General features: G+C 44.4%; 1 protein-coding gene across 3 annotated transcripts in view; it reads right to left on the reverse strand.

Annotated features, from left to right (window-relative positions):
* Nucleotides 1–12,674, reverse strand: part of VPS13D (vacuolar protein sorting 13 homolog D) — a 438,357-nt gene that overhangs the window by 206,711 nt on the left and 218,972 nt on the right. For all 3 annotated transcript variants that reach the window (XM_073585587.1, XM_073585586.1, XM_073585585.1), the window contains 7 exons: nt 12,248–12,458; nt 11,743–11,990; nt 6,413–6,604; nt 5,897–6,023; nt 4,093–4,235; nt 2,360–2,490; nt 2,099–2,274 (listed from right to left, as the gene is read on the reverse strand). In XM_073585587.1, coding sequence (XP_073441688.1) covers nt 2,099–2,274; nt 2,360–2,490; nt 4,093–4,235; nt 5,897–6,023; nt 6,413–6,604; nt 11,743–11,990; nt 12,248–12,458 — 1,228 coding nt within the window. The remainder of the gene's footprint in view (nt 1–2,098; nt 2,275–2,359; nt 2,491–4,092; nt 4,236–5,896; nt 6,024–6,412; nt 6,605–11,742; nt 11,991–12,247; nt 12,459–12,674) is intronic.

The raw sequence follows: 12,674 nt of genomic DNA on the forward strand, positions 1-12,674 counted from the left end.
CTATCTTCAAAAAGGGGAAGAAGGTGGACCCAGGCAACTATAGGCCGGTGAGTCTGACTTCTATACCAGGAAAGATCTTTGAACAAATTATTAAATAACATGTATGTCAATACCTGGATAAGAATGAAGTGATTAAACAGAGTCAGCATGGGTTTGTAACTAATAAGTCATGTCAGACTAACTTAATTTCCTTCTATGACGGAATCACTGATTGGGTGGATCAAGGAAATGCTGTAGATATAGTATATCTTGACTTCAGCAAAGCATTTGACAAAGTATCTCATACAATCCTTATTGAAAAAAAGACTAAGTATGGAATGGACAAGGCAACTGTTAGGTGGATTCATAACTGGCTTAGTGATCGGACCCAAAGAGTGGTCGTAAATGGCTGCACATCCAGTTGGAAGAATGTCTCAAGTGGGGTACCACAGGGCTCTGTCCTGGGCCCTGTATTGTTCAACATCTTTATCAACGATTTAGATGAAGGAATTGAGGGTAAACTGATTAAATTTGCTGATGACACAAAGCTAGGAGGGATAGCTAATACTAGAGAAGAGAGAGAGAGGATTCAAAAAGATTTAAATAAACTGGAGAAGTGGGCAGCAACTAACAGAATGGTTTTTAACAGGGAGAAATGCAAAGTACTACATCTGGGCAATAAAAATGAAAAAAGCATATACAGAATGCGAGGAATAGGCCTAAGCAACAGCACATGAGAAAAAGACTTGGGTATACTAATAGATCACAGACTGAATATGAGTCAACAGTGTGATGCAGCAGCAAAAAAGGCAAATGCAATTCTAGGATGTATTAACAGAAGCATACAGTCTAGATCATGAGAAGTCATTTTTTCCCTCTACTCCTCTTTGGTCAGACCTCATCTGGAATATTGTGTCCAGTTTTGGGCACCACATTTTAAAAAAGACATCAACAAACTGGATCAAGTTCAGAAAAGAACAACCAGAATGGTGACCGGTCTGCAAACCCTGTCTTATGAGGAAAGGTTGCAGGATTTGGGATTGTTTAGTTTGCAAAAGAGAAGACTGAGAGGAGACTTAATAGCTGTCTACAAATATCTAAAGGGCTGTCACATTGTAGAAGGATCAACTTTACTCTCATTTGCACAAGGAAAGACTAGACGCAATGGGATGAAACTGAATGGGAGGAGACACAGATTAGATATTAGAAAACACTTTTTGACAGAGTGATCAATGAGTGGAACAAGCTGTCACGAGAAGTGGTGAGTTCTCCTTCAATGGAAGTCTTCAAACAGAGGCTGGACAGACATCTGACTGGGATGATTTAGCGAATCCTGCTTTGAGCAGGGGGTTGGACCAGATGGCCCAGGAAGTCCCTTCCAACTCTACGATTCTATGACTATAGAACCTCTGGGTGTGACATATGTGTGACTATAGAACCTCTGGGTGTGACGTACGTGTGACTATTATGACCTCTGGGTGTGACGTACGTGTGACTATAGAACCTCTGGGTGTGACGTACGTGTGACTATATGTCCTCTGGGTGTGACAAACGTGTGACTATAGAAAGTCTGGGTGGGACGTACGTGGGACTACAGAACCTCTGGGTGTGGCGTACGTGAGACTACAGAACCTCTGGGTGTGACGTACGTGTGACTATATAACCTCTGGGTGTGACGTACTTGTGACTATAGAATCTCTGGGTGAGACGTAAGTCTGACCATAGAACCTATGGGTGTGACGTACGTGTGACTATATGACCTCTGGGTGTGACGTACGTGTGACTATATGACCTCTAGGTGTGACGTATGTGTGACTATAGAACCTCTGGGTGAGACGTACGTATGACTACAGAACCTCTGGGTGTGACTAACATGTGACTATACAACCTCTGGGTGTGAGGTACGTGTGACTATACAACCTCTGGGTGTGACATACGTGTGATTATACAACCTCTGGGTGTGACGTACATGTGACTGTATAACCTCTGGATGTGACGTACATGCGACAATAGAACCTCTGGGTGTGACGTACATGTGACTATAGAACCTCTAGGTGGTGGTATCAAAGGCTCATGGATTCATTAGACACATGACATCAAACATTTTGTAGATATTTACCTCATATTGATATGAAATGAGTTATTTTTATTAACCTCAAAGCCACCGGACCAGGTACAGTTGGAAACATCCATTAAGCGCACACACAGTAACTGGTCATAATCATTTCTTGGCCAATGGAAGACAACACTTGAGCCGGACAGAGTTGAAATATAACCCTCGGGATTGTTGGTGCCCTGGGTAGAGGAGACACTTGTCAGATGGCATTGTAGGGTTTGTGTGAGGTAATAGGCAATAAGGCATTTTTCTGGATGCACTCACCTGACCTCTTGCAAATTCTCTCTGTGCAAAGGCAAGTTTGTGACTTGATTTATTGATTAATAGGTATCGAGGCGCAAAGGTGACCATACAGGTATGTCTGTACCTGCCCCTGCCTTTCTTAACATCAATGCCTAGAAGAGAAGGTGCCATGCATAAAATGCAGGTAATTTTGAAAGATATTAGGACAAATATAAAAAGTGAAAATGTTAAAAAAACGACTATGAGGAATGGGTGAGAAAAATCCAGAAGAAGGCAAAGCAAGACTCATGAGGAAAAAGCCAGCCAAACCAGGGGGGGAAAAGCTAGGAAAGACCAGGGGGGAAAGCTAGAAAAGACCATGGGGTAATGTTATTAAAGACCAAGGAGGGAAAGGTGAGGAAAGATCAGGGGGGAAAGCTAGGAAAGACGAGGGGGAAAAGCTAGGAAAGACCGGGGGAAAAGCTAGGAAAGACCAGGGGGGAAAGCTAGGAAAGACCAGGGGGGAAAGGTGAGGGAAGAAAGCTAGGAAAGACCAGGGGGGAAAGGTGAGGAAAGACCAGGGGGGAAAGGTGAGGAAAGACCAGGGGGGAAAGGTGAGGAAAGACCATGGGGGAAAGGTGAGGAAAGACCATGGGGGAAAGGTGAGGAAAGACCAGGGGGGAAAGGTGAGGAAAGACCAGGGGGGAAAGGTGAGGAACTACCAGGGGAGAAAGGTACGGAAAGACCAGGGGGGAAAAGCGTGAAAAAGCAAGGAAAGACCAGGGAAAAAAGGCGAGGAAAGACCAGGTGGGAAAGGCGAGGAAAGACGAGGTGGGAAAGGCGAGGAAAGACCAGGTGGGAAAGGCGAGGAAAGACCAGGTGGGAAAGGCGAGGAAAGACCAGGGGGGGAAAGCTAGGAAAGACCAGGGGGAAAAAGCTAAGAAAGACCAGGGGGGAAAGATGAGGAAAGACCAGGGGAGAAAGGTGAGGAAAGATCAGGGGAGAAAGGTGAGGAACTACCAGGGGAAAAAGGTAAGGAAAGACAAGGGGGAAAAGCAAGGAAAGACCAGGGGGGAAAAGGCTAGGAGAGACCAGGAGGGAAAGACCAGGGGGGAAAAGCTAGGAAAGACGAGGGGGGAAAGATGAGGAAAGACCAGGGGGGGAAAAGCTAGGAAAGACCAGGGAGGAAAGGCGAGGAAAGACCAGTGGAGAAAGGTGAGAAACTACCAGGGGTAAAAGGTAAGGAAAGACCAGGGAAAAAAAGCAAGTAAAGACCAGGGAAAAAAGCAAGGAAAGACCAGGAGGGAAAAGCTAGGGCAGACCAGGGCTAAAAGGAGAGGAAAGACCAGGGGGGAAAGGAGAGAAAAGACCAGGGGGAAAAAGCTAAAAAAGCTAGCAAAAAACAGGGGGGGAGTGAAGAAAGACTGGGGGGGAAATCTTGAAAGACTAGGAGAAAAAAAGCTATGAAAGACCAAGGAGGAAAGGCGAGGAAAGATCAGGGGAGAAAGGTGAGGAAATACCAAGGAGGAATAGTGAGGAAAGACCAGAAAGGAAAGACATGGGGGGGGGAGGAGTTATTCCAAGAAGAAAACGATTGGAAAGGAAAAGGAGAAAAAGAAACGAAAGACAAGAGGGAAATACGTAACAACCTCAGAGTTATTTTATAGTGAAAAGAGAAAAAAAAACAAGGAATGAGACAACTGATGGCAGCTAATCCGGAGAAAAATAGGTACGAAACTTTAAGACGTAACAGAGGCATTATTTGGCTACATTACCTATATTGTAGATCAGGCCCGGGCGGTTTCCTTGCTGGATAACCTTTAAAGCTCGAACTCCACTACCTCCATCAAGAGAAAACGCTTGACACCAGCCTGGGATTCCGTCCGGATGAATGCCTTTCCCAACTCTCATTGTGCAGCTATAACAAATAAATGTTAAAAATTAGAGAGCGTGATTCCAGAACAATGATAATTACACCCAGCCATGAAGTTGATGCCTTACTGGTAAATACAATCCATGCAGTCAATTTTAAGAAGTTACATTCAGTGTACCAGATCTGTCTGGGCCATATACATCAAGTAGTTCCCCCCACCCTTTCAAAGGGACAAAAAAAAGATATTATATATACGCGTACAATTGCTTGCAAAAGTATTCACCTCGCCTAAAGTCATTACTTTGAAGAGCCTCATTTTGCAGCAATTAGAGCTGCAAGTCATGTTGGATAAGTCTCTATGAGCTTTCCACATCTTGCCCCTGGGATTTTTGCCCATTTCACAATGCAAAACTGCAAAAGCTCCTTCAAGTCAGAAGGTTTCCTCTGGTGAACAGCAATCTTAAAGTCTGACCACAGATTCTCAATTGGATTAAGTTCTGGGCATTGACTCAGTCACTGCAAAACATTTACATGTTTACCCTTAAACCACTTGAGTGTTGCTTTAGCAGTATGCTTTAGGTCATTGCATGGTTGGAAAGTGAACCTCCGTCCCAGTCTCAAATCACTGAGCACCTGAAAAAAAGTTTTGTTCAAGAATATCCCTGTATTTCGAACCATTCATCTTCCCTCAACTAGGACCTTTTTCCCTGTCCAAACTGCCGAAAAACATCCCCATAGCATGATAATGCCACCACCATGTTTCACTGTGGGGATGTTATTCTTGGGGTGATGAGCTGTGCTGATTTGGCACCAGACATAGCATTTATCAATGTGGCCAAAACGTTCAATTTTGGTCTCATCTCACCACAGCACCTTCCTTCCATACATCTGGGGAGTCTCCCACATGTCTTTTGGCAAACTCAAAATGAGCCACATTTTGTGTGTAAGTAAAGGTTTTTTTCTCCTCACTTTTCCATAAAGGCCACCTCTACGGAGTGCACAGCTTATTGTGGTCGTACGGACAGATACTCTGGTCTATGCTTGAAAATGCTGCAGCTCCTTCAGGGTTACCTTTGGTCTCTGTGCTGCCTCTCTGATTAGTGCCCTCCATTCCCCGACTGAGAGTTTTGGTGGTTGCCCCTCTCTTGGCTGGTTTGTTGCGGCACCATATTCTTCCCATTTGATGATAATGGATTTGATGGTGCTCCAGGGGATCATCAAAGATTTTGATATTTTCTTATAACCCAACCCTGACTTGTTCCGCTCAACAAATTTGTCCCTGACTTGTTTGGAGATCTCCTTGGTCTTCATGGTGTTTGGCTAGTGGTGCCTCTTGTTAATGGTGTTTCAGCCTCTGTGTGACACTTAGATTGCACACAGGTGGACGTCCTGTCACTAAGCATGGGACTTATGACGGAAATTGCTTGCACCAGAAATTTTTAGGGGTGAAAACATATGCAAATGTCAATTTTTAGTTATTTGACCCATAACTGTAATTTACGCCTCTATTTTTCTCACTTCACTTCATCAACTTAAGACTATTTAGTGCTGATGCATCACACACAAATCTGATTACACAAATATTTAAACACATGTTGTAATGTAACCAAATAGGTAAAAAGCCAAGGGGGTGAATAAATTCGCAAGCCACTGTATTTGTAAGACATGATATAGAAAGATATGAATATCTTAAACAATTCTCTTACAGGTTTGGCAGCTCCTTGTCTGAGTAACAGAATAAAAGTGGACTCAGACTCCGAGCAAGTTCATGTTCTTCAAACTGGCCGGCAGCATCTGTCTTGGCGTTGTCCTGTCTAAATATCAACGGCAAACCTGCAAAAGGATCCCAAAGTCTATGAGCCTCTCAAAGGGTTAAATGTTGTGGCGTACATAATACCCAATGGCCATATCTGCTGCAGAACCCCTTGGGAGAACTGTCATACCAGAGATGCAGCACATTAGGATCCCCTTAAAAGAAAGCGTGACACAGTTGTGTTTACGGAACCATAGAAATGAATGGAGTAAGAGTGTGGAATATTTGGAAATGTGTTTCTGAGAACAGTAATTGTACAATTAGGGCTGTAGCGGGGGAACGATGAATTCTAGGGCAAGAGAACTGCCTTTCGTATTTCTACAGTAACTAATCCTGTAAAGCCTGACGTTAGTGCTACAATTTCTGGCACCACCCATGTAATAATGATTTAGTGACACTGACAACTAACCTGTTTTATTAATCAGCCAATAAGGAGCAGAAATAAAGATCTTCAAGGAGCCCTCTGCCCGGCACATGATGCGTATGGTGAGGTTGAGCTGTCTCTTGTTGGCATCGTAAAGTCGCATCCTGACTATGTAGTTCTGAGTCCCGGGTGGGATCAGCAGCTCCTTGCAGTGTTGAAAATTTTCCACCGCGATTCCTGTTAAAATATGAGAGACACTTTAAAATCTCTCAGATTGTCTGCCATGTTGACGATACTGCAGGCCGTCTCACATGTCACTTGCCACCCCTACGCTAACTCTTCTCAATCTCCAGACTGCTGGATTGATTCCATGCCGATGCTGCTGTGAGAACAGGACTTTACTTGCCAAGAAAGTTCCCCCAATAGACACACAGTCGGTATGTAATTTTCTACTTGGCCAAGAAATTTAACAAATTTTAGCTTTATCTTTCTTACTCACAATCAATCAATCTCTGTAAGCAGGGAGGGAGTAAAGGGCAGCAGGAATACACATCTACTGCTCTGTACTGTAATAAATGCCAATGTGGAGCCTGTGAGATAATAAAGATCATAAACGGGATGGAGTACTCATTATTGGTTACCGTGTTACTCAGATTAGAGGCGGCACATTACTGTAAGAGGCTCCCAGGTTTAGACAATATGAAAACTTTCTAGATGGTGTAAGGTTAATGAAGGGGTCAATATCACTAATTTTCTAGCTCTAGTGTAAAATACATAGTTAAGAATCAGCTCCTGTATGTAGTATAATGTGGATGCTGCAGAGAAACACTACCAGTTCTGCAGCATCCACACTATACACTAACACAGCTCTGCACGATGCACAACATACTCACACAGCTCTGCAGCATCCACAGCTCTACACTTACACAGCTCTGCAGCATGCACAACATACACTCAACACAGCTCAGCACCATGCAAAACATACAATCACACAGCTCTGCAGCATGCACAACATACACTCACAGCTCTGCACCATGCAAAACATACACTCAAACAGCTCTACAGCTCCACACTATACACTCACACAGCTCTGCAGCATGTACAACATACATTCACACAGTGCTTCAGCATCCACACTATACACTCATGCAGCTCTGCACCATGCAAAACATACACTCACACAGCTCTACAGCATCCACACTATACACTCACACAGCTCTGAAGCATCCACACTATACACTCACACAGCTCTGCAGCATGTACAACATACATTCACACAGTGCTTCAGCATCCACACTATACACTCATGCAGCTCTGCACCATGCAAAACATACACTCACACAGCTCTACAGCATCCACACTATACACTCACACAGCTCTGAAGCATCCACACTATACACTCACACAGCTCTGCAGCATGTACAACATACATTCACACAGTGCTTCAGCATCCACACTATACACTCATGCAGCTCTGCACCATGCAAAACATACACTCACACAGCTCTACAGCATCCACACTATACACTCACACAGCTCTGAAGCATCCACACTATACACTCACACAGCTCTGCAGCATCCACACTATACACTCACACAGCTCTGAAGGATCCACACTATACACTCATACAGCTCTGCAGGATCCACACTATACACTCACACAGCTCTATAACATTCACACTATACACTCACACAGCACTGCAGCATGCACAACATACACACACACATCTCTGCAGCATGCACAACATACACTCACACAGCTCTGCACCATGCACAACATACACTCACACAGCTCTGCAGCATGCAAAACATACACTTACACAGCTCTGAGGCATCTACAATATACACTCCCACAGCTCTGCAGCATCCACACTATACACTCTCACAGTGCTGCAGGATCCACACTATACACTCACACTGCTCTGCAGGATCCACACTATACACTCACACAGCTCTGCAGGATCCACACTATGCACTCACACAGCTCTGCAGGATCCACACTATACACTCACACAGCTCTACACCATGCAATACATACACTCACAGTTTTGCAGCAAGCACAACATATACTCACACAGCTCTGCAGCATGCACAATATATACTCACACAGCTCTGCACCATGCAAAACATACACTCACACAGCTCTGCAGCATACACAACATACATTCACACAGCTCTGCAGCATGGACAACATACACTCACACTGCTCTGCAGAATGCACACTATACGCTCACACAGCTCTGCAGCATCCACACTATACACTCACACAGCTCTACAACATCCACACTATACACTCACACAGCTCTGCACCATGCAAAACATACACTCACACAGCTCTACAGCATCCACACTATACACACACAGCTCTGCAGCATCCACAGTATACACTCACACAGCTCTGCACCATGCAAAACTTACACTCACACAGTTCTGCAGGATCCACACTATACACACACAGCTCTGCAGCATCCACACTATACATTCACACAGCTCTGCACCATGCAAAACATACACTCACACTGCTCTCCAGCATGCACAACATACACTCACACAGCTCTGAAGGATCCACACTATACACTCATACAGCTCTGCAGGATCCACACTATACACTCACACAGCTCTATAACATTCACACTATACACTCACACAGCACTGCAGCATGCACAACATACACACACACATCTCTGCAGCATGCACAACATACACTCACACAGCTCTGCACCATGCACAACATACATTCACACAGCTCTGCAGCATGCAAAACATACACTTACACAGCTCTGAGGCATCTACACTATACACTCCCACAGCTCTGCAGCATCCACACTATACACTCTCACAGTGCTGCAGGATCCACACTATACACTCACACTGCTCTGCAGGATCCACACTATACACTCACACAGCTCTGCAGGATCCACACTATGGACTCACACAGCTCTGCAGGATCCACACTATACACTCACACAGCTCTACACCATGCAATACATACACTCACAGTTTTGCAGCAAGCACAACATATACTCACACAGCTCTGCAGCATGCACAATATATACTCACACAGCTCTGCACCATGCAAAACATACACTCACACAGCTCTGCAGCATACACAACATACATTCACACAGCTCTGCAGCATGGACAACATACACTCACACTGCTCTGCAGAATGCACACTATACGCTCACACAGCTCTGCAGCATCCACACTATACACTCACACAGCTCTACAACATCCACACTATGCACTCACACAGCTCTGCACCATGCAAAACATACACTCACACAGCTCTACAGCATCCACACTATACACACACAGCTCTGCAGCATCCACAGTATACACTCACACAGCTCTGCACCATGCAAAACTTACACTCACACAGTTCTGCAGGATCCACACTATACACACACAGCTCTGCAGCATCCACACTATACATTCACACAGCTCTGCACCATGCAAAACATACACTCACACAGCTCTCCAGCATGCACAACATACACTCACACAGCTCTGAAGGATCCACACTATACACTCATACAGCTCTGCAGGATCCACACTATACACTCATACAGCTCTGCAGGATCCACACTATACACTCACACAGCTCTATAACATTCACACTATACACTCACACAGCACTGCAGCATGCACAACATACACACACACATCTCTGCAGCATGCACAACATACACTCACACAGCTCTGCACCATGCACAACATACATTCACACAGCTCTGCAGCATGCAAAACATACACTTACACAGCTCTGAGGCATCTACACTATACACTCCCACAGCTCTGCAGCATCCACACTATACACTCTCACAGTGCTGCAGGATCCACACTATACCCTCACACAGCTCTGCAGGATCCACACTATGCACTCACACAGCCCTGCAGGATCCACACTATACACTCACACAGCTCTACACCATGCAATACATACACTCACAGTTTTGCAGCAAGCACAACATATACTCACACAGCTCTGCAGCATGCACAATATATACTCACACAGCTCTGCACCATGCAAAACATACACTCACACAGCTCTGCAGCATACACAACATACATTCACACAGCTCTGCAGCATGAACAACATACACTCACACTGCTCTGCAGAATGCACACTATACGCTCACACAGCTCTGCAGCATCCACACTATACACTCACACAGCTCTACAACATCCACACTATACACTCACACAGCTCTGCACCATGCAAAACATACACTCACACAGTTCTGCAGGATCCACACTATACACACACAGCTCTGCAGCATCCACACTATACATTCACACAGCTCTGCACCATGCAAAACATACACTCACACAGCTCTCCAGCATGCACAACATACACTCACACAGCTCTGCACCATGCACAACATACACTCACACAGCGCTGCACCACTCAAAACATACACTCACACAGCTCTGCAGCATGCACAACATACACCCATACAGTTCTGATGCATGTACATAAATATTGCTGCACATACAGGATACACGGACAGCTCTGCAGTATGCATATTTTATATACACACCGCTCTGCAGCAGACACGTTACTGCTGCGCACACACAGTAGACAGGCACAGAGCTTTGTTGAGCGGCCAGCACACATAAAGACATAGCTCTGCAGTACACACAAAGCACTGCTTGCCACACTTTGCTTCCAGGCATCACCTGAGATCATGAAACATCCTCCTACTAACTAAAAACTCCTATTTCCTTTACTGCTGTCCCATTTTATGCTGGAACCAAAAGAAGCCAAACGGTGATATGCTGATCCCAGTCTGCTTACTCTAATGCCCCTGCTCTGATAAGACAGATGAGGGTCGGTCACAGACAAAAATAACTGCAAGGGTTTTCTCTAGTGACAGCGAAGGATGCTGTATGAATGATCCTCTTGATCACAAAGGAAGCTGTTAATTGTAAGACGCATGCGTTTCTTAGCAAGGCATTTTCTTGCTAAAAAGTCAGTCTTATAGTACAAAAAATATAGTATAGATTAGTAACTTGAGATACACACCAATGAGTGGAAAACTGGAGGTAAATTAGGTCACTGTAGGATAAGGATGACTGATTGACAATTCTTACATGGCGAGAACAAAGAAATATAAGGAAAACAAAGGGTATATAATAACGCCAACATACTGCAACCTAATCAAAAACTTTTTTAATGGGTCCACTAGGAAGCTTCATGGGCTACCCTTATCCCATTTTAGCTGTATTTAGATATCTTTTATATTTTAAAATTAAAATTCTGCTCCATTCCTGTTTTTGTCTTACAAATGTTCACAAGTTTACAACATTGCTAAACATCTTTTCTTCCCAACCGTTCCTATACAATAGGTGATAGCAGTAGGAGGGCTCACCAAGTTCAAAGTTCTGCGATGTATCCGCTGTGTGCAGGGCCATCTCTTTCCCAGACTTTAAGGTTCCTCGGAGCGCTGTACCTTTGACATAAAAGTTAAGCTCACATGGCAGAAGGTTGCAGATGACCACAGTGGGCAGCAGAAAGACGGTATGGCCTGGCTGTCTGTAGATTTGTTTAGCTCTGTCAGAAAAGATACTTGATGGCATGTAATCGGGATAATTTTCCTTCCTCAGAGCCACGCAGAACCTGAAACAAATTTTAAAGGAAAAATATATTGCACAACATGACAATAAGGACTGAATAAATTATACAGGAATTGCATGAAAAACAAGCAAAAAGTTTAAGGTGGTGACTTGGCCTTCGAATTCCCCAAATCTCAACCAGATGGGCATTTAGGTTAAAAAAATCAAAGCTCCAGCCGAATATTCACAGAATATAAGGTCAGTTATTGACACCATATATAGGAGAGGACACCCCAATAATAAAGCCTCACTCATCGTCACCTGAAATATCTGCTGTTTTCCGTGTCCATGGAGTGACACTCGCGTTTACTGCTGGAAACTTCTCCAGTCTTTGTAACATTTGTCCAGTGGATGGGCGTTTTGCAGAAGAACACTCCCATCCCTCGAGGTCGAGCCTGCAGTCTCCAGGATGTGAGATGTAATGGAATTGCAAATGAATCTCCGGGCATCACAGCAGGGAGAATCACCGGCTCTGCACATACAAAAAGTTTGATATGATAGACACCTGTTTCTGCCTCCTACATGACACTAAGCTACACAGAGAAGTTGGTGCCAGTAGAAACGTGTAACCTGTTATGGAGGAGTTGACTTTTTTTTTTACTTTTTTTTCTTAGTGTCAGCCTCCTGGTGGCACCCCTAGATTTCCTGTGTCCCCCAATGAAGCACCAGAGAACATATTATACGATAG

The sequence above is a fragment of the Dendrobates tinctorius genome, unplaced genomic scaffold, assembly GCF_039654945.1.
Source record: "Dendrobates tinctorius isolate UK_male_01 unplaced genomic scaffold, ASM3965494v1 ptg000086l, whole genome shotgun sequence".
NCBI classification, from domain to species: Eukaryota; Metazoa; Chordata; class Amphibia; order Anura; family Dendrobatidae; genus Dendrobates; species Dendrobates tinctorius.